The 24,100-nt window shown below is 35.1% G+C and overlaps 1 protein-coding gene across 1 annotated transcript in view; it reads left to right on the forward strand.

Moving 5' to 3' along the window:
* LOC149234376 (sodium/hydrogen exchanger 8-like) overlaps positions 1 to 24,100 on the forward strand; it is a 1,053,364-nt gene that overhangs the window by 477,970 nt on the left and 551,294 nt on the right. The window contains exon 10 of the mRNA XM_089371820.1: positions 2,879 to 2,923. Within this exon, the coding sequence (XP_089227946.1) occupies positions 2,879 to 2,923 (45 nt within the window). The remainder of the gene's footprint in view (positions 1 to 2,878; positions 2,924 to 24,100) is intronic.

The following is a 24,100-nucleotide window of genomic DNA, read 5'->3' on the forward strand; positions in this document are numbered from 1 at the left end:
TTGATCTGTAGAAATAAATAGCCTGGATGCATCATTGCCAAGAGTTAGCCATTGGTAAATTAGTTAATAAGGTAAATAAAATATTATTTAAAAATCAATAGTAAGGAGTTGTCTATTAAAATATTATATATTTAATTAAAGCTAATTGTTAGAATAAATAAATATAAAATATTTTATTTCAATATTTTAATAATTATTTATTAATGTTATCAATTTATATAATATTATTTGTTAGGGTTTAACTTATTCCAGCTAAATAAAAATATAGCAATGTTGAATTATAAAAAAATAGAGTTATAGGTTAAGAATTGGTACTAGAGATATTAATAATATAAAATGAAAAAGAGGTTACATCTTATTATTTAAATATAAAGAAATTATTAGGTGTATACATATTTTAGTTATATTAACTAACTTAATAATATTGCAAAAAATAAATGGTAGTGGAGGACTTAACATTTATATATATTCAGAAAGATGAATGGTCAAGAGAGGAAACAAAATAATAACTAAAATCTGAAGGGTTAAAAAAATATGTGTAATTTAAAAAGAGGCTGCTAAAAAATAATTACTATGATAAACAAATGAAATTAAAAAGTCTTAATAAGAATAATAGGGGCTATAAATGATGAAAATAGAAGAAAATAATAGTAATTTTTAAAATATAAAAATCAGAAAGAAATAAAAAGGAGAAAGGAGAAGAAAGGGAGGTATAATCATGAAGAGAGAGCAGGAATCCATCTCTTACTCAATTTCCAACCATGATCCCTATTAAGATTTCTAGCATGCCTCTCAATCTCAAACGCTTCCCTAAGCTTCCTGTGGTGGGGTTATTGAAGAATCCAAAGTCATTGATAGGGTTGATCACTTCCACCATAGAAAGCTTAGGGAAATGATTGAGATTGAGAGGCATGCTAGAAATATTAATACTTCTTCCTTTTTATTTTTCTTTTTTCCCTTTATATATTTCTTTGACCATTAATCTCTACCATTTCCTTTATTTAAAAACTTTTGACCGTTCATAATTCTTTTTATTTTTCTTTTTTCCCTTTATATATTTCTTTGACCATTAATCTCTACCATTTCCTTTAGTTAAAAACTTTTGAGCGTTCATAATTTAATATTTTCATCCTAATGACTGTTATTTTGGTCATCATGCTTTCATTATTTATAAGATTGATCATCTCTCACACTTACTATCTATTTGTTTTATTGTCCCTGAAGATGGGTGGTGTCCACTGGAAACGTCCTCGAGGGAAATCTTCCACACAAACACTTAGTATCTATTTGATTTGGAAAACTTCCACACAAACACTTATTATCTATTTGATTTCCTGTCCCTGAAAATGGGTGGGTGGAGTGTCCACTTGAAACTGTTATAGAGGGAAAACTTCCACACACTTCATATCCTAAAGTTTCAAACAATATAAATAACTGTGGAAATCTCCACTTTCAAAAAAAAAAAAAATTCAATATTAATATAAATAAAACAAATTTATATCAAATTTATATAAAAATAAATAAAGATATCAAATTTCTGCAAATTTTATTTCAAATATTGTAATTAAAAAAGGTTGATATTTATAGGATTGTTTTTTCAAGGAAAAAAAAACATAATTTCATTTATTGCGTCCCATTCTACAACCCAGTATGGAGGAGATGTGTAAATTTGTCTATCCAGCTAAAATTTTAGCTTATGTCAACCAAATTAAAAATCTAAAAAATATAAATATAAATAACCATACAAAACATATCAATAATTTCTTCCAAATTAAAAATCTAAATAAACATACAAAACATATAACTAATGTCAGCTTAAACAAAAACTTAAATAAACAATTAAAAATTCATTAACACAACAAAATATGTTCAATACTCTTTTCGGAATGTAAAATTTGAGGAAAAGTTTGCACCTCTAGGGATCTTTATAGGTGCATGATGGCTCTAGAGAAAGATCTATCTAGATTAGTAAATAAAACAAAAATACATAACTACATTTTTGTATATACACATCCAATTGTATATTCATGAAAAAAGGAAACAAAACATACTGAACAACATAATAACTCATATATACATCATTGTACCCAGAGATAACCACATAACTCAGATATAAAATATAAAGTAAAGTTCCATATGCAATTTGTCAAATTAACAGAATTTTCATCTTGAAAAACATACAAGTAAAAACAGTGAAATATAAACAAAAACTAAAACCGAAAAGCATGTTCCCCATATATGAATGATGAAAGAAACAGAAATATTCACCATTTAAAAATTCCTCTAGAAATTTAATTTTTCATAATTTATGATACATTCAAAATTAATTTAAAGCTATACTAAGTTCACACATCTAAAATTTATTATATTATTTAAAAATAAATTTAAATTTTATTAATTTATTTAATTTTTTAAATATATTAAAACCATTATTCTTATATATTTTTTAAATTTAAACCTAACGTTTTTGAATTTTAAAAAAATAAATAGAATCGGTAAAAATCACTTCAATTATGAGATCAGTAGGAAATTACTTCAAAATATGCATCTTAATCATTCTCAAAAATATGAATCAGTGTAATAAAGGACAATTAGTTTTAATTAAGAGAAACTTGAATGCAAAAATTCAAAAGTATTTGACAGTGGTTTTGATCATGGTACATGGAATTTCTCGATTTTAATTTTTTTCATTTTAATTTTTATAAATAATTTTATTTTAAAATTATTAAATTATATATTTCAAATTTGTAAAAAAAAATTATTTATATTTTTTATTTTAAAATAAAAATAAAAATAAAAAAAATATTATATAAATATATATAAACTTACAATGCAAAGATTCAAAGGGTCTGATAATGGTTTCATCATTGATGAACAGGGAATTGGCGTCCTATGTTGCAAATACCCTCGTTTTTATTTTCAGGTAAGACAATGTTCTAATGGTTTATATATAGTTTCAATGATATTTTATTTTATAATATTGTTTTATAATTTTTTTTAAATTTTAAAAATAAAATAAATAATTTTATATAAATTCAGTAGATATAGTTATTTTTCTATAAAATTAAATTATTATTATTATTATTATTAGTATTTATTTTTAAAGTCACAGTTAACTTAGACATGAAATTGGTGTATAAGACTTTTTGTTTGTGGGACAAGGGAATCACGATTTGATTTGACTATTAAGTCTACGAAGGCATACATACTTTACCCCCTCTGGTTTTGAAGCTGTGACCTCTTAGGAGGAAAGGCATGCTCTTAACCATTAGGCCCACTCACTCTGTGTCATTAGGCCCACTCAAAATAGAAATGAAAAAATAATAATTTTAAAAATTATTTAGATTTAATTTAGTTTATTTATAAGGTTGTCAAATTGTACGGAATATATTGAAAGAAATCCAAAAAATTGTCTCAATCTCATAGGGATTTTAGGAAAATAGATAAGACATAGATCTTGTTGCTAAATTATTTCATCATTTGGAGGTCAATAGGTCAATTCTTCTTGAAATCTTTGAGATTAAACCAAAAAAATTGGCCCATATTTTCCATATATATATATATATATATATACTCACACGATATATTTTGTATTATTTTGAATCGTGGAAAAGCTATTTGTCATTTCCTTCAGAATCCTTTCTACGAAGCATGGAGAGTGTTTTCTTAGTTGTTTCATTTTCTCTTTTTTGCCTCTTAATGAGTATTTCATCCCATCTAAATGATAGATATAGAGCTAGCGTTCCTCACTGCTTAATTTAATAAAATATTTTAATGTCATGATATTTTTTCCGAGGAAAAATTCAAAACTTTTTATTAAGGACCATAAAAAGTTTTACAAGCAATAATGGTCTAAAGCCAAAACTGGTGGCTCAGAAAATTGCTGTTCTGCTCAACGATTAGGAGCTTTTCTGCTGTTCGGTGAAATGGAACCTGTACAAACTTCCTCCCTATGGAGGCAAACATGTGATCCCTGGAGATAGTATAAAAACATAAAACTGGGGCCTCCTTCAAACGAAAGGAAAACAACCCCATACAGACAAAAAATAGTATATGTTTTATAGCCCGGAAGGAAAACCAAAGGAAAGTATATGTCTGAAACTGTATGCTGTAGTAAAAAAAAAACTGAAAGCAAAGGAAACTATGAACAGTAAAACTGGAGAAAAAATATATATATACAGAACTATATATATCCGCTACAAAACTGCTGTCAAAAAAGATGATGAATGACTGTGGTCAAAGAGACTGTGCATAAGGAGGCAAATGAGATATGACTGACTGCCCCTGTCTGTTCTCCTCTATAGTCCAGCTGCCCATATCCTGTTGTAAACCAGCCTTAGATAGCTGGTCTGCTTCCCCGTTCTTGTCCCTGTAAATGTGGCAGATAGAGAAAATATTAAAGGATGCCTTTAATAAAGAAATTTCTTCAACAAGAGTCCTCAAAATCTGATTTTGACAAGATGCCTTTCCATTGACCCAATTTATGACATTTAGAGAATCCCCAAAAATCTGGATAGAATTTAAGTTTCTGTGAAGAAGCCATCATAGTAGGAAGCGCAGAGCAGATAATTCAGCGAAGTTATTAGTGCCTGTGCCCATCCCAACAGAAGCTTTTAGTGAGTGTTCCGGATTGATATGAATACACAGGCCAGCTCCAGCCCTATTGTTTTGGGAAGCGCCATCAAAGAAGCCGCAAGGGATGCCTTCCTGAATGTTGATTTGATTTTGTTTTGGATTAGGATTTTTAGACTCAGGTGGTGGTAATGCAGTGTATATGGCAGCAATGTTAATGGCAGTGATGGTAGAGGGGGTGTCCTTATCTTGAAAAATACTTTTATTTCTGGCAAGCCATATTCCCCAACAAAAAATCAGAGGCAAATTTCTCATGTTTCCCTCCGGAAAGTCTTGCCACCATTTCCTCCAAGCTGTCTCCAATGAATCATGCCCCCACTGAGCTCTTGTCTTGAGCAACACAGTGACCTCCTCCCAGATCTGTCTTGAGACAGCACAAGATATGAAAAGATGATTTATAGATTCTTCTTCTAACTTGCACAGGGGGCATCTACCAGGCCCAACTAAGAACCTTGCCTGTAAAATTTCCCATGTTGGGACCTTTCTTTTAAGGATACACCAAAGAAAAAGCCTTGCCTTTGCTGGGCTTTTGAGTTTCCAAATATTTTTGGCCCACCAATCAGGAACACCCCAGCCTTTCTTTCCCATTAAGAAGAGATATCCATCCTTTGGTGAGTATTCCCCTGATTTACTCTGAGCCCACATCAAGCAGTCAGGTTCATCTTTTAACCTCACATTTGAGCGTTGTAATTCTTTAATGTATCCCTCCCACTCATCCTTCCATCTGGCATTTATCCCTAGGTCAACATCATCCTTCCAAGCCTGTCCCCAAATAGTAGACTGACCGACCTTCTCCAATTGATTTAATGCTGTAATACCTTTACTATCCAGATGTCTGAGTAGCCCTGGTGATAAGGCAAAAACCTCATTGCATCCTACCCAAGGATCTCTGCCAATCCTGACCAGTCTACCATCTCCAACTTTCCAAGCTAATCCTTGTTCAATCACAAAGAAAGCTTCCACAGTGGCCTTCCATATGGCTGATGAATTTTTTGTCTTCTTGTTTTGACTCCTAATCCAGTCTTCCATAGGGATGGGGTCAATGTACTTCCTTTTCACCACTCTTGTCCATAGATTTTCCAGAGTCATTAGCCTCCAGCCGGATTTTGCAGCTAAAGAGAGACTAAAATCAGGGAGTCTTTTGATGCCCCATCCTCCCCATTCTTTTGGTCTGGCCACTTTGTCCCAGGCTACCCAAGGTATCACTGAGGACTCCTTTGAACCAGCCCATAAAAATCTACAGCAAATTCTCCTGATTTTCTCCAGCACGCCTTTAGGAATCCAAGTCAGGGCGGCCCAATAAACCGGAATGGCTAGAAGAACTGATTTAATAAGAGTCAGCCTCCCAGCTCTGGATAGCCATCTGAAGCTCCAATGTGATAATCTGGCTTCTATCTTGGCAATGAGCCAGTTCCAGTCTTCTTTTTTGTATCCAACTGGCTTTAACCAGAAACCCAAATATTTGAAAGGAATATCCAGTGGCTGTATGGGGAAAGGGAATAAATTTGCCAGACTATTCCTTTCTCTTCTTTCAAAATCAGCCACACATGCTTGGGACTTTCTAGAGTTTATTTGCATTCCAGTGGCTTTTAAAAAAAGATCAAAAATGATTTTTAACTCCTTTAGTTCATTGGAAGAGCCATTAGTGAAAATCAAAATGTCATCAACAAAAAGAAGGTGAGTGATGAAGAGATTGATTGCTACCTCGATACCCTTTACCTTCTCCGCTCTTCTGGCTTTATGAATCAGTCTGCTTAGCCCTTCTGCCACAAGAAGAAACAGAAGAGGGGATAGGGGGCAACCTTGCCTGAGACCTCTCTGACTGTTGAAAAAAGAGGAGGCTGCACCGTTAACCAGAACTGCAAAGCTGACATTTGTGATGCACCCCATGATCCAGCTGGTAAAGGAATAGCTAAAACCTAGTTGTGTCAACAACATCCGCAAATAGAGCCAGCTGATCCGATCATATGCTTTTGATAAGTCAATTTTGAGCACAGCCCCCTTCTTTTTCTTCAATCTGATACTATGTATAACCTCCTGGGCTACACCAATGGCTTCATGAATTTGTCTTCCATCCAGGAAACCAAATTGTTCCATCGATATATTTTGGGACAGGATTGGAGCAAGTCTGAGGGCAATGACCTTTGCTATAATCTTGTAAATACAGTTGCACAAGGATATTGGTCTGAAGTCTTCAAAACTCTCCGGATCATCCTTCTTCGGAATAAGGGCAATAAAAGTTGAGTTGAAAGGTCTATAGACTTCTCCTTTCTGTCTCGACTCTTCAACTACTTCAGTAATTTCAGATCCTAACTGGTCAAAGAAATGGAGAAACAGTTCAATGGTCCAGCCATCTGGGCCTGGGCTCTTATCCTTGCCCATGAGCTTCATAGCTGCTTCAACCTCCTCCTTTGAGACCGGGATTGTCAAATCTTCTGCTTCATCAACCTCAATGAACCTAGGAAAACTTTGCACCGTTTGGAAAACTTCTGCAATAGTAGCCTCCCCAGGATCTGAGAAAATTTTCTGAAAATGTCTTTTTCCTAACCCAGATAAATCTGGGAAGGAATTAACAACCCTCCCTTCTTCGTCTTTAAGGCGCCATATAGTATTTGCAGCTTTCCTACCTTTTGCAAAATTATGAAAAAACCTAGTATTCTCATCCCCAGATTTTAACCATATTGCTCTACTTTTTATCCTCCATTCTTCTTCCTTATCCAAAAGAATTTTATTTTGCTGCTTCTCCAAATGGAGGATTCTGTCTTTGGAGGACTGTGATTGATAACCATCTACCTCCATGCTTTCCAACTGCTCCAGTTCCTCCCTAATTTTAGCCATCTCCTCATTTTGTTTCAGTTTTCTTTCCTTTGCCCAAGAGATTGTGGCTTTCTTCAGTCTTTTGAGGTTCTCCATGAACAAAAAACCTTTATCCTCATCTGAATTATGTGCAGGGTGAATCCAAGTGGCATTAAACAGATTGCAGAATGAGGGTTCTTGGAGCCAAGCAGGATTGAACTTGAAAGGGGCAGGAGGTTTGGGAGGAGGGAGGGAGAGGTCTAGGAAAACAGGGAAATGGTCCGAGTTTCCTCTTTCCTCAACCCACTGCCGGAGCATGGGAATTTTGGTAATCAAAGACTCAGCAACCAGGAAGCGGTCAAGTCTTTTTGCAATTCGGTCTTCCCCAATTCTTCGGTTTCTCCAAGAAGGCTTTAGTTTGATCGGAGATGGATCTGTGAGGTTTTTATCCGAGATGAGGGTTAGGAAGAAGTCTGAAAGAGGGTCTTCTCTAGCATATGGCCCCCAAGCTTCAGCTCTGCCTGTGGAAAAATTTAAATCACCACCCATAACCAACGATGGGCTCTTCATCACAGATTTCGACATCAGATCTTCCCAAAAAGATTCCCTGCCTTGACAAGGGCCATAGACATTTACCAAAGAGATAGGAAAAGAGAAATCAGGAGAGATAACCTCCATGCCCATAACATTTTTCATCCCCCACTGGTTTATGACTTTTACCCGTCCTTCTTTAATACCAATAGCAATGCCCCCCGAGTGACCAGTGGAGTCTACAGCAGAAAAGATCCACCCAGGCAAAAGAATTTTTAGCATGGCTTCGATCTCGAGGGCCCTCCCCAAAGTTTCTTGCAAGAAGATAACATCTAGATTAGAGTTATTTATCCACTCTTTCAAGGCCAGTTTTTTAGGTTTGCTGGCCAAACCTCTGCAATTCCAGGATGTCAATATCATTTTATAACACTCTCAGGGGGATGGGCTGCTCTAAGAACCCCCAGAATAGAGTATTGTTTACCATCTGCAACATCAAGCTTAGCTTTAAGTTTTTCTTTGGACATATCCGATTTCCTACCTCTCTTATTTTTAGGGCAACTTTGTGAAGAGGTCTGTCCCAATCCACCTAAAGTCCCCGAGACACTATGATTCCCTCCCATAGATCTCAGGTTATAAGGGCAGGATGTTCGAGAAGCAGAGGGTGGGAGGGGAGGCCAATGTTCTTCACAGTTTATATCCAAAGCCGGTAGAGCTTCTGCAATAGTGTCTACATTTGGGGATATTGTAATGTGTTCAATAATTTTATCAACATTATATTCTTGAACATGACAATTAGAGAACGAAACATGCGAAGGAACAGGAATATGCTCGGGAGAAATATGAGAAGAACAAGGGGTCCTTAACATACCCTTTTCTTCATCTTCGTGTTGGTCATGTTGTGTCGAATCTGCCTTGACGTTCTCCTCCGCGACCTCCACTGCTTTATCAATTTCCTCCACAGTAACCGCCGGACCATTGACGATTCCCGGGACTTCCTCATGATTCGGAACAGCTTCATTCGCAGGGTCCTTAACAGTCACCTCTGCCTCCATGCTCTCTGCTCCTTGCATCTCCAGATTTTCATTTTCCATGGGCATCTGAACAGGGTTTTGAACATTTCCTCTGTTCGCTGTGGATCGCCGGAAATGTCTCCTTCTTCTCATCTGTGGGCAGTCTTTTGCCAAATGCCCGTACTCATGACAGATATGGCATCTGAATGGGAGATATTCATAGTCTAATATCTGCTCAAAAACGTATTCCTTATACTGGAGATTTATTTTTTGTGCCAGGCCTCTGCTCGGGTTAAGGAAGACCAGAATACGCGCCATCGTTCTATCCTTTGTTTTCAAAAAAGACATATCTGCCTCCATATACACCCCCAGCTTATTACCAATGGATTTAAACACTTCTTCAGTCCACAGGAAGGAAGGTAAGCCCGGGACACGAACCCACACAGGGAACTCATCCGTTCTCTCCTTGAACGCATCAAACATGGGAGTCCATTTCTTTAACAGAATAGGAATATTCCCAATATGCCAATTGCGCTGAAAAACCCAATCTGCCGAGACTTTATCTACAAACTGAGCTTAAACCAGCCCTTCCCTAGTACTTGGGCTTCAAACGGGATCGGTCTATCCGTCACAAAACAAGACTCACCCCATGCTTGCAGAAATTCAGAAGAGTATTTCTTACCTCGTGCTCTGCCGACCAAAGTACAGTCCGCGACAGCTAGGGTTTCTTCGATAGACACCTCCATCCCAAGGACCAAATTGCCTTCAATCTCCTGAGATCCAATGGGCCTTTGCTGTTTCCTCTTTGCCCCTTTGAATCTTAAATCTTCCCCCTGAGAACCATAATCCCCTCGGCCATCATTTCTTTCTGTATTTTCCTGCGAGATGCCCCCAGTAGTTTCTATCTCCGGCTGTGTCGAGTTCTGTCTCGCCAATCCCGCTTCAAAGTTCCCCAAAGATGGAAAGCCCTTAGCCAGTCCATCAGAGCCTGCCTGTCCCCCAACTGGAAGATCTCCGGAGCCGTTTGCAGTAGACCCTTTTAAAGAGAGGGATTCCCTTGGCAGAGAAACCCTAGTAATCGAAGGAAAACCCCCAGAGGCCCTTACCAGACTATTACCTGCAGAAAGCCCTAAAATGGGTAGCTCTTCAAACCCCTTGGAAGGCGGAAAACGCGGAGGAGCTTCTTTACCCTTTGGGTCTATGGGCAACCCTTCCGCTTCTGCTCCTCCGGGAACAGCATCGATACCAACCAGATTGGAGACGGCCGCTATGCCTATATTATGGTCCGCATTACCCGCATCCTTTTCTACTAAACGGAACAAAGGAGTATCAAACTGATTTAAATCCCCCTGCTTAGACAGTTCGAACGCCCCAAAATAATGCTCTACATTCTGAGCGTTGGGGTCCTTCCCCCACATGGACAGGATGTCCTCAAATGCCGGGTCCAGATCTACTAATTCTGCGGGATTAACCATAGTTACAACCCGTTCCCAGTAAAAGCAACAGTCGGTGGTCAAAGGTAGGAGCCTTCACGGTTCTTGTTGATGGAAACGTAAAAAATGTTGGTAAACAGACTGTAGGAAACAGTGTTAAGGTAAATCATGAAAAGACAAAAAACCCTGGCCCGACACCAGCTTTTACCTCCAACTGTCAGTCATCTAAGAACCCGCGCCGGCAGCTGTTCTGTGACCCACTGACCTGTTCTACCTACCCATGGCCCTTGCGAGGTTCCGACCTGCTTCCTGATGATGAAACCCTAACCAGCTCCATCGCTTCGCCGCCTCCTCCTGAACCCTAGCTCTCATTTCACCAGCCTACTTATGCAGGTCAATTTGATCAATTGCATGAATTTTCTTGGTGTCAAAAGCAAAAATCTTTTAATGTCATGATATGTTGTATGTACTCCAAACAATAATAAAATTGTAAAATGAGTTATATGAATATTTGTTTGACTTTTTTTATTAATTTTTTTTAATATAATTAACCAAATTTTTGGTAGATAAAGGTTATATCTATATATATATATATATATATATATATATATATATATATATATATATATATATATAATTGACATTGAAGAGAATGATAACAAGTTAATAATTATTTATTTAATATTGAATGATGGCAATTTTTTTATATAATGCTCATATCATATTATAGTAGACATGTCATGTCATTAGAGTATAGATTAATATAATGAGAATTGTACACATGTTATTTTTACATTTTTTTTCAAATTTATATTTTTTAATTTTTTTTTTTGTAAATTAAAAAATAAAACCAATAAAAATTGTCTATTCAATACTTTACACCAATGAGAAAATGAAATTTTTGAATTTAATTACAAACCATTTGTATTTATGGTACATAGTAATTAATATATAATGTTATTTTTCAAATTATTTATATTTGTTAATTAAATATAATGTTTTAACGGTAACATAGTTGTTGGTTAAATATATTGTAAATCATCTATTTAATAATGAGAAGGGTGAGCCATCCCTATGAGTTTTCTAGGGTTCTCTTCATACATCTCTATTAACATGGAACTAGAGAAATCTTAAGCTTCTTAACATAATGAAGAGGAAATTTAGGAGGAGATTTGAAGGTTTGAAGGTCTCATCTAAGGTTGTGAGGAGTAGATGTCTTGAAATCAAACTCGCTCTAGCAAGCCAAGGAGAATTTGTCGATGGATCGTGCAAGTTGCAATAATTCTAGAGCCCGGAAGTTTGTTGTTTTTAACATTGCTCAATGGTCGAATCGTGAGTTTTTTTGGTTTTTAAATTTGAATCCATTTGGATGATGATTTTTTTAATAACTTTTGGTGAAAGTGAATGAGTGAGTTTGGATTTTTTTTGGGGCCAAATCAAGATATTATAGCGTGATCCTCATATTTGAGTTGTTATTCTTGTTATAATGATTTTTCTCAGAATATTAATTTAGTCCAAGTCAAGGAAAATGTTTTTCTTTTGTTTGAAAATATAATAAAAACATTATAAAGGAGTGATCAAAGGTTTTAGAAAAAATAAGAGGTTATTTTTGAAGTGTTTTGAGAATATTAAAAGAGATAGAAATTTTTCTTGGCATTATGATTTGTTAATGACTTCTACAAGTAATATAAGGCAAACAAGGGGAACTATGAGTTCGTATCTGTAAGGATGAAGATCATTTTGCAAGTCCAAGAATGTCAAGAACCCTTGGAGACTGGGTTATTAAAGCTTGATGAAACAATTGTACAGGTCATGACTAATGCCTCAAAAAAAGCTTGTAAGAATGAGAAAAAAGGAGAAAAAACTAAGTTTTGGATCCAAAGTTCAATGGATGTTTCATTTTTTCCCAAGATCATAGGAGCATCTAATGCAAAGCAAGCCTGACATATCTTGGAGTTGGCATACCATGTTAATGACTACGTGAACAAAATGAAGCTTCAAACCCTCGGGAGGGAGTTTGAAACCTTGAAGATAAAGGAGGACAAAACATTCATCGGTTTATGACAAAGTGATGGGGTTGTGAATCAACTTAGGATTCATGCGGAGCAGACTGAAGATAAGAAAATTGTTGAAAAAGTCCTCAGAAGCATGCCTATGAAATTTGAAATGGTTGTCATTTCAATCGAAGAATTCAAAGACTTATATAAACTAATAGTAGAAGAATTGATGGGATTATTTTTATCCCGTGAATCAAGAATTAGCATCGAAGAGGACTATTTAGAACCTACCTTCAAAACCTAGGCATCCATTGGAAAGGTGGAGGTAGAGGCAATCATCAAATAGAAGAATTAAACACATAAGAACAACAAATCAACTTAAACACACTTACAATTAGGGGGGAAGAGGCGGAAGTTGAGTAGACAAATTCAAAGTCCAATATTACTATTGCAAAAAGTATGAACATTACGAAAGTGAATGTAGAAAGAAATAGTTAAATCTAAACAAGGGTAGAGTTAATGTATCTGATATTAAAGAAGGGACATATCAGATGATGTTCATCTCATGTCAAATCAATATATAATTTATTTACTAGATGGTGGTTGTAGTAATCATATGACGTAATAGAAAATTGTTTTCTAGTATTAATAGCTCTATTCAATCTGAAATTATTTTAGGATATTATAATCATGTTAAGGCCTGAGGAAAAAGTGTTGCGTGAGTTTTAGCCAAGAAAAGAAAGAAGAAATGCTTTCTTCATGTCTTTTATATACCTAATCTTACAAAAAAATTGATAAGTATTAGACAGTTGAGTCAGGATGGTTATGACGTCAAATTGAAGTACTACACATGCACAATTTGAGCTAAGTCACCTAATATAAGTTTAATCGCAAAGGTTCAAATGACAAAGAATAGAATGTTCTCATTGAATCTGAGAAGCATAAATTTGCCACAGCCATATGCACAAAATGTCTCAAGTATATTAGGTATGGCCACCTACATTTTAGGAGTCTTGATATCTTGCAAAAACAGTCAATGGTTGATCCAGATTAGATCATTATATTGTTTTTCATCAATCTCTATGCCATGAGGGAGGAAAAGTTAGAGAAATAAGATGACATGAGTAGTTTTAGCAGTGGGACCAAGTTTGAATAATTAGGGTTAAAAACCTTCCAGGGCCAGTTTGAGGCATTAAATGACATTGTTTGGGTAAAACATTTCCTCTTAAGAAAAATACCCCCTGATGTTATTCTACACATAGATACATTCTCAATTTTCTAAGAAATAGGTTAATCAAATTTTATATGAAAATGTTATGCCTCTCGAAACTTGACATATCGTGATTGACCACCATAATTCAAGAGGATACCATGATATCCCTCATTATTGATGGAAAAGGGGCTAGCCACATGGGGATGATGAAGAAGACTCTAGAATATTTTATTTGTAACTCGTTTTTAGGATTAAATGGGTCAAACTTAGACCCAAGTCAATTAGTAGGCTATGTAACCAGGCCACTAGGAGGAAAAGGGGTTCCATTCTATTTGTGTGTATTTTGTTCCATACTAGAGAAAAGTATCCAAGTGTGGATAAAGAGAGAAGAACAAAGGAGGTTTTTGTTTTATAGTATCCCACTAGTCATAGGTGTTAGGAAGCTCCATAGAGAGTGCCTCCTCCTTTTTATTTGCATCATTTCCAATCCACAATAAATAGAGTAGAGTAGCCTCACCTTCCAATAGGGTTTTGATCCAAATGAAAAGTGGCATCTACCCATGGTATCCTAAGTGGCATATAACCATGGTGTTCATTCACCCACCCATGGTATTTATCCGCCCATGGTATTTATCCACCCATGGTATTCATCCACCCATGGTATTGTAAGTGACATCTACCCATGGTATTCATTTACCCATGGTATTCATTGACCCATGGTATTTATCCACCCATGGAATTTACATGTGGTATTGTAACTTAAAAATTCTATAAGTAACAAGGCATGTTTTGTAAAAGGACATATTGGCCACCACAATGTAGCTTTTACAGTTATTCTCTGTTTTAATATATATATATATAATCTATGTGGTTTTGTTTACTGTGTGTTCTCCTATTTTCTTCTGGCATTTAAATTTTTTATATCTTGGGGGCCTCCCCCCAAGATTAGGATCAGTTTTTCTCCTGAAAGGGTTTCCTAGATCTTATATTGGAGTTTATAGTGGCTTGTGAGTGATTGTATTTCATTATTATCTTTTTTTTTTTCATTTAGCTCTTGCATGCATAAGCATAAAAGCAATAGTTAATAAATCCAAAAATATAAGAAAAATTAACCCTCATAGAATAGACTTCATATTTCAATATATTTTTATCAGATCTATTGTGACAAATTGTTCAGTGGAATATCCATGGTAGGTTATAAATCATATTGGTATTAGAGCATGTTTTTTTGGATATTTTATGGGAATTTGAAGTGTGTTAGATTTGTTTAAGCATAAATACTTAAAACCCTATCCATTTACACGAATTATTTTATGATAACCCTTAAGACTCGACAGAGGAGAGGTTTGCATGGCTGGAAGTGCAAGTCATAGATATAAACTGTTATGTGAACCTTCTCATTGATGCCTAACCAATAAGCTTGGGTTTTTTAGAGAAAATGGAGGTTCTAATGTGAAGGTAAGATCAGACGAGAAATCAAGGGATCGAGAAGAATAAGAGAAGGACTCTAGGAAACACAAAAAGGAGTAACTGAGTTTGAGGATCATGAAACATCCACAGTATCTCTTCAAGATGGAAGTGAAGATGGATATAAGGAAATATCAAGGTGAGGTCAATGCTTTGAATTTAAAGCATTCTCTTCAATAGTTATGGGTTGTTTTAGTGTTCACCATATAGAGGAGGAACAACAAATTTCATTTTCTCATTTGAAATTGAAAGGTCATGCCCTAACCTAGAGGGAAAGCCACACGAAAACCCTAAGTTTGGAGGGAGATCCTCTAGTAACTAAGTGAGAGGATTTTAAAACTATCACAATTTCCCAATTCTACTCAATCATAAATTTACAGAACCATTGGATCCTCATGAATTACTTCAAGTTGATATAGGTGTATAGTATACAATAATACATCAGAGAATTCAAGAAGATGGAAATAATATTAGGTATCTCTCCCAAGAACCCAAATGTGCTCCTAAAATATTGGTGACATCTACATTGCCATCTAGAAAATCAAGTGATGTTGTTCAAACCTAGAATGGTAGATGAGGATTTTGTGTTGAAATGGTACTTAGAAAATATACCAAAAGAAAAGGTAGTCAAGTAGCTCAAAGCATAAGGAAAACCAAGAAGCTCCCAAAGAAGGAAAGAATAAATGGAATGGGGGGAAGTACAATAAGACAAAAACCATAACACACTAGTATAAAGATTCTAGCAACCGCTATAACACTAATGGTCACACAAAGAAGGAGTGTTAGAAGTTACATTGATAACTCAACCTGAAGAACCTGAAGAAGAATGGGAAGAAGCAAAATCTCATAGCCCCATATTCAAGAAATTAGGTGGAAAGTAGCTTGGACATGGATGAGAATATTTTATACACATCAATGTAGAATTGGGTGAACCTAAGTAACCTTCAACAATAGGAAGAGAATGATATGACTAAACTCTTCAATATAAAGATACATGTCAAGAAGCCAAAAATTGATGCTTTGTTCAACTTAATATCACAAGAAAATATCATTGTAGAAAATATGGTCAACAAAATGGGATTGGATGTTCGAGATCATCGTATCCCATATCTATTTGGATGGGTAAATAAGGATGTAGAAATTAGTGTAAAATAAAATTTGCTATCAATGTTGATCTTATTGATGGATTTGAATTCGATGTAGTTCCACTTGATGTGTGTGGAGTGGTATTTGGGAGTCCCCATATGTACATGTGATATGAAATATTCATGCAAAAATAAAACCAATACCACCTCATAAATGATGGAAAACCATTCATCATCAACACGCATAAGCACAAGTTTAAAATTTTGCTAGTAAGTGCCAGCCAAGCCTAAAACTTTCTTAGTTCTAGAAAGAAGTATGTTTTACTATTTTTAATAGAATCTTAGTCTATAGAAGAGTCAATGAGATAAAATCATCCTTGGAGTGGTGCACAAAGGAATAGAGATAACAATTGGAAGAGTTGTTATAGGCATACATGGGAGTGTTCTATGAGCCTAAATGGCTATCACCCAAGGGGGAAGTGGAGCACGAGATCCAACTATTGTCTAACTTTCCATCGCCAAACATTGGGTTGTACAAGAATTCCATTCTATAAGAAAAAATTTGAAGAAGTAGTTGCAATAACTACTAGAGGGAGGTGTTATTCGACTAAGTACCTCATCATGTGGGTCACCCATCATGATTGTTACAAAGAAGGATGGGACTTGGAAAATGTGCATTGATTATAAGGTGCTAAACAAAATTACACTCAAGAATAGGTACCCCCTACCTAGGATTGATGTCTTGTAGGACCATTCTCAAAATAAAAACACTTCACCAAGATGGACTTAAAATCAGGGTATCACCAAGTTCAAGTCAAAGAAGAAGATACCTAGAATACCACCTTCAAAACTAGACAATGTTTCTACCAGTGGTTAGTCATGCCATTTGGCCTATGTAATGCATCAGCTATGATCATGATATTAATGAATGATACATTACACCCATATTTAGATTCATTTGTTATTGTGTATTTGGATGATATACTAGTATATAGTGCTACCTAGAAGGAGCACATCTCACATTTGATGTATGTTCTAGAGACATTGAAGAAGCACAAACTGCTGGAAAATCTCAAGAAGTGTGAGTTTGTACAACAATATTTAGAGTATTTAGGCTATGTGATTGGTGGAGGGAAGCTCAAGATATACCCTGCCAATATGTAGGCCATCATGAAGCGGCTAGTGCCTACCAATGTTACTGAAGTTAGGAGTTTAAGTTTAATTGGGATAACATCGTATCTAAGGAAATTCATAGCCTCATTTCAAATAGTAACCACACCACTCCCTGCAATAATAATGAGTGGAAATATTTTCTATTGGGGGAATGTTCAATAAAAGGCCTTTGAATATTTGAAGGAGAAAATGGAGAGAGATTGTTAGGTCCCTATAATACTAGTGTATTCCCTTATTATTATTGTTATTGTATCCCCTTATTGTTATTGTTGTGCCCATTTTGTCCCCATATTGTTATTATTGTGCCCCATAGAAGCCCACTATTGTTATTTTGGCTGATTATATTGTGACCCCTTAGACTCCTATATATAGAAAGGAGGTCATGTCATTTGTATCATCCATGAATTGTTCATTTGTGTAATATAAACAAGGTTTCCCCCTCAAAGAGGCTACATTTTAATTCGTTGATATATCAATTTCTTCTATTTTGTGAGATGGTTGCATAACAATTGGTATTAGAGCTTTGGATTCTAGGGTTTCGTTGTTTCAAACAGGCCACCGTGGCATTTTCGTTATAACTTTTTTTCTACGAATCTTCAGATGCTGAAATTAAAACCCATTTGACCGTAAATTGTAATGAGCCTTGTGACCGAATTTTAGATCTTCTCTCACTAAATTTTCGAAGATATGAACTGAGGAAGTTAGGGTATTGCAGGCTTCCAAATTCGATCTCAAACAAGTCATTTTGGGAAAATATTCATAACTTTCTCTCTGAGTCTTAGATTCAAATTTGTAAAAATTTACAAAAATAGGATGGACTGTAGTTTGTTGGGTATCATTTTTAGATCCAAAGATCGAAACAGTGAGACGTGGCATGTTGTACAAGTTCGCTCTACTTAACAAGTATATAATTAGGTCATTGCAGGAGATTGGGCATAACTCTTTCTTGGAGAATCCAATCATGATTAGACTTGTGGGGTTGGAAAGAAGACGCAGATGTCTATCAGAAGCAAAAATTTTAGAACTTGGAGATCCGAAATTGTAGAGTTACAGTTGTTTGAAGATCAATCTCATACAAAGCAGAAAAAAACCAAAAAAAGGTGTGTAGTTTTTTTTTAAATTTGCATAAGTTTTGTTTGAGAAAGTACTTTGAAGTCATTCAAAGGGAATTTTGAAGAATAATTATCATTCATTGATGACCTGAAGAAAGAAAATGGAAACACCTACTAAGAAACATGAAATCTCTATTATGACACATGAAGAAGAAGACGAAAGGCAACATGATATATCAAAATTACGAGACCAAGTGAAACAAATTTCACTCTCACAAAAAGTAACTGGAGCTAATATGGATGGTTTAAAGAATGGAAAGGAAGCTAAGATGGATGGCATGGAAGCTAAGATGGATGATATAGAAGAAAAACTTAAAGGCAACATGGAAGATTTGAAGATAGATTTGACAAATTTGCTACAAGAAATGCTTACTAACGGCGAAAGGGCATTAAAAGAAACTCATGATGAGAACAAAAGAAATGTTAGTCATGATTTCATAGATTCTAACGTTGGATTTAAGACCCACCATGTTCCAAATATTGATATGAGGAAGTTTGATGGCAAGGATCTCGTTACATGGATACTACCGATGGAGCAATATTTTGATCTCCCTAATGTGCAAAACACACAAAAGGTACTCATTGGAAATTTATATTTGGAACCAAATCAGTTTGTATGGTATCGATGGCTTTTCTCTCGTAAACAAATTTTCACTTGGGCAATTTTTATAGAAGAAATGGTAGCACATTATGAGGATACAAAAAGCAACATTTTTTTAGCCAATTGATAAATCTCAAACAAAAGGGTTCAATGGTGGAGCACATTGAGGACTTACAAAAATTGAATATAAGGGTAAAAGATATTCCATAGGAGCATAGGATTGATGTGGTCATAGGGACTTTAAAGGATAACATACGACATGAGGTTCGCCTTTAGGAACCTGATTCATTGGAGAAGGCATTCAGGTTAGCAAGAAAAATTGAAAGTGAAATTATGGCAACAAAGAAGCCTACCACTCACAGCTATAAAGATGGAAGTTTTGTTTCTCCTAGCCTTCCACAACTTACAAGGTTGACACCACAAAAATTGGAAGAAACAATAGAAAAATGGCTTTTTTATAGTTGTGATAGAAAATACACTAAAGGCCATAAGTGTGCTAAGAAGAAATTATTTTACATAGATTGTGAAGAGGAGGAAGAAAAGGAACAAGAAACATCAAAAGAAGAGGATACACACCAGGAACAAACCCTAGATAAAGAAGAAATGAATCTGACCATATATTGTAATGCATTGGCCAGAATTACCACTCCTCAAAATATCAAGATAGAAGGACATATCAAGAAGAAAAAAGTAATAGTGTTGATTGATTCGAACAGTACCCATAATTTTATTCATTGTAAGATAGCCAAGAAATTGAATTGCTTCCTATATCCAGCACCAGAGTGTTAAGTGATGGTTGCAAATGGAGGAAACATAAATTACTCTGGAAAGTTCCATAATATCAAGCTATCTATGGGATAATATGTGTTGAATAGTCCAATGCTTTCCATTCCAATAGGTGGTGTTGATGTTTTACTAGGAGTCCAATGGCTACAATATTTGGGTACTATAGATTTTAATTTTCAAGAACTTTTCATGAAATTTTTTTCGGAAGGAAAGGAATTTGAATTAAGGGGTATCACAGCAAAAGCGGGAAATATAATCAGCTCTAATGATATGACAAAGCTTCTAAATAAATAACAATGAGGCGTAATTGCACAATTATGTTCGCTAGAGGTTCCCACATCAAAATCATCTATTTCTCCAGATCTCCAAAAAGCCTTGGACAATTATTCCAAGGTATTTGAGACTCCCAAAGGCCTCCCACCTATTCGTGATCATGATCATGCTATTCATTTGATTCCAGGAAGTGTTCCTCCAAACATTAGGCCTTATAGATATCCCTATGCCCAAAAAAGTGAAATTGAACGTATCGTTGTAGAAATGTTAGAAGTTGGTCTCATGGCCAGGAGGAGTTGGATCTCTTCTTCAAACATCTCAATAGTCAATCCTCCACCATTAAGTTCACCATGGAACAAGAAGTAGATGGTTGCCTCCCTTTCCTTGATATTCTTATTTCGAAGAATATTGATGGTTCCCTCTCGCACCAAGTGTTTCGGAAGAAAGCACATGCTGAGTAGTATTTGCATGTTATTTCCCATCATTTCCCTGCTCAAAAGTTGGGCATTCTCAACACCCTCGCTACTCGTGCCCTAAGGATCTCTGATGAAAAGAGCATCGATAAAGAGAAATCCCATCTCCTTAATCTCTTTGTTGAGAACAATTATAGTAGACACCTTGGTCAGAAGGCTTTCCTTAAAGCCTACAAGAATTCGGTAGTTAAAAAATAACCTAAATATCGAGTCCCAAGGGTCCATCTACCTTTTATCCAAGGGACCACTAATAAGATTGCTAGGATTCTTAAGAAGCATAATGTTCCCTCGACCTTTAGACCCCTTAATACCATTTGTAATTCCCTCCGATCAGTGACGGATCTTGTCAACCCTAAGGACATGAAGGGTGTCTATATTATTTCTTGTTCCTGTGGACCCCCCTACATTGGTGAAACTGGTCGCTCGATTAATCAAAGGATTAATGAGCATGCAGCAGACCTAAAACATGGGAGAAACAAGTCTTCCACACTAGCAGACAATACGGAAAAGACTAAACATCATGTTTGTATTGAGGAGGCCCAAGTTATTGCTAAGGTTGTGCAGTTCTATCACCAAAATTTAGAGAAGCCATTGATATTGAGAAAAGGCCAAGCAATCTCAATAGAGATGACGGTTGGAAGATCAGTAGTTGTTGGATCCCTGCCCTCTCTTCCTAGTCATTTCTTCCCCTTCCTCCCCCTCCCTCTATTAATGACTTGAACTTAATTTCTATTTCCTTTTTTTCTCCCTTATTATCCTATAATGAAGCTTCTAACGAACATGTTTTCTTTATCCTTAATTCTTATTTGAGTTTTTGGTCCTCTTTGGAAATCTCCCTTAATTTCTTTTCTTTTCCTTATAGTTATGAGATAGTCCTTTTCATGACTATTTGAATGGGTTAAAATTATGTAGTATAAGATAATTATTTAAAATTTAAGCAGTAAGTTTATGTTCACATTAGATAGCTTTACTAATAAATTTATATTAATTAGTTACCCAAACCATTAATAATAAGAATAATAATATTATTATGATAATAATAATAATATAATAATATTTAATATTATTATTTTAGTTCATATTAACTCTTAAATCCATACAATTACTAATAGTTATAATCCCTAGATCTATTAATATTTGTTAACATTTTACTCATTATTTTTATTAATATTCCCTAGATTTATTATTTTTAACTCAAATTTGATTAACATTTTACTTAAAATAACACACAATACCAACCGAATAGTATTAAAATAATTTTCGTTTGTAGCATTCAAAAATTTAATGACATTCAGAACATTATAAAATATAACGATATCAACCCTAATACATTGAATAACTATTTATCTAATAATATTATTATAATTAAATAATTTAACTAGTCAAATCTAGCCGTTTCTTGGTCAATTATAGTCGTTGGTCCAATTTAGTCTAATATAGTTGTTTTCCAGTCAAACCTAGCCATTTGAAGGTCTGCTATCCCTATTTAACTTGTAGCCATGATCTGATTCTTCAAATTTTCCTAACGATGAATCGCACTCGTTGGTTCGAAACGTGTCGACAAACGTATTATCATGTGATTTACGCTGAAAAAATAAAATAAAATAAAATAAATAAAATAAAATAAAAAATAAAAAATAAAAAATAAAATAAAATAAAATCTCATAAAAAAGAGATCCTATTTTCACTGGAAATTTTGGGACAAAATTATTTTCTTGTCTAGGTACTCAGTTAGCTCATAGCTCATCTTATCATCCTCAATCTAATGGGAAAACTGAGATAGTGAACAAATGTTTGGAAGGATATCTTCGTTGCTTTGTATCTGATAAATAGAAAAAATGGGTCAAATGGTTGCCTCTAGCTGAATGGTGGTATAACACTTCCTTCCATACTACAGCAAAAATGACCCCATTTATGGCACTTTATGGATATCATCCACCGTCTATCACATCATATTTAAGAGAAAAATATAAGGTTCAAGAAGTGGAAGATCACATCGAGCATCAACAAAAATTTCTCCAACTCTTAAAGGATAACCTCACTTTGGTGCATAATAGAATGAAACAACATGCAGATCAACATCGCAGCGAAATAATTTTTGAAGTAGGTGACTGGGTATTTCTACAACTACAACCATACAAAGTATTATCACCAAAGTATTTATACGACTACAACCATACAAAGTATTATCACCAAAGTATTATCACCAAGGTATTATCACCAAAGTATTATGGTTCGTACAAGATGTTGCAAAAGATTGGTACTATGGCATACAAATTGGAACTTCTTGCATCTTCCCGAGTTCACCTAGTTTTCCATGTTTCATGCTTAAAAAAGGTTATAGGTGACAACCTCCCAATTCAAACAATATTGTCAAAACTTGACAAGGAAGGAAATATCATATTGGAACCTGAAGAAGTCATAGAAACAAGAACTCCATAGCTATGAAATCGATCAATTTCAGAGTATCTCATCAAGTGGAAGAACTTACCCGTTGAATATTCCACATGGGAGGATGAAAATTTTATACAAAAGCATCCATAACTACTCAAGTGTTGAGGAAAACACTTTTTTTAAGGAGAGGGGTATGTCAGGTCCCTATAATACTAGTGTATTCCCTTATTATTATTGTCATTGTAGCCCCTTATTGTTATTGTTGTTCCCATGTTGTCCCCATATTGTTATTATTGTGCCCTATAGAATCCCACTATTGTTATTGTTGTGCCCTTACATTATTATTATTACGTCGGCTCTAATTATATTATGACGCCTTAGACTCCTATATATAGAAAGGAGGTCATGTCATTTGTATCATCCAAGAATTGTTCATTTGTGTAATATAAACTAGGTTTTCCCCTCGAAGAGGCTACTTTTGAAGTCATTGATCTATCTCTTTTTTCTATTTTGTGAGCTGGTTGCATAACAAAGATGCGAGTTGGTATGCTATGAGAGAGATCTTGATGCAGGGAGGAAGCATGGTATGCTACCATTCTGAAGTGTTTATGGGGTAGTTCTCAACAACCCTAGCTGCAAAAAGGAGTTTTATGCCTTGGTTCAAATTGTCAAGGAGTGGAACCATTTTCTAATGGGAAAGGAGATAGTCATCCACATACATCACCAACACCTACAGTACTTGTAGGCCCAGAGTAAGTTATAATGGACCAAGAAATATAAGTGGATGGGGTTTTTACAAAATTTTCATCTAGTGATCAAGTACAACAAGGGCATCACAAACAGGTTGGTCGACATGCTTTCAAGGCCACCCACAACAAAAATTACATCTTTGCGAACTTTGATGCACATGGATCCTTTTACCCATGATGCATACAGAGGATGAGGACTTCAAGGAGGTGTTTTAGTAGTTTTAAAGCTAGAGACATCTAGACAACGAAGATAACATATATCATCTCTATAATGGATTATTCTATAGGTTGGAGAAGTTATGTATTCCTAAAGGTGAGAGACTAAAGTTAATCAGAGAGGCTCATACCTCTAAGCTTGTAAGGAGATTTGGTGTA

This window comes from Pinus tabuliformis, chromosome 8 (genome assembly GCF_031772625.1).
Source record: "Pinus tabuliformis cultivar Carrire ecotype Pingquan chromosome 8, CPIR1, whole genome shotgun sequence".
NCBI classification, from domain to species: Eukaryota; Viridiplantae; Streptophyta; class Pinopsida; order Pinales; family Pinaceae; genus Pinus; species Pinus tabuliformis.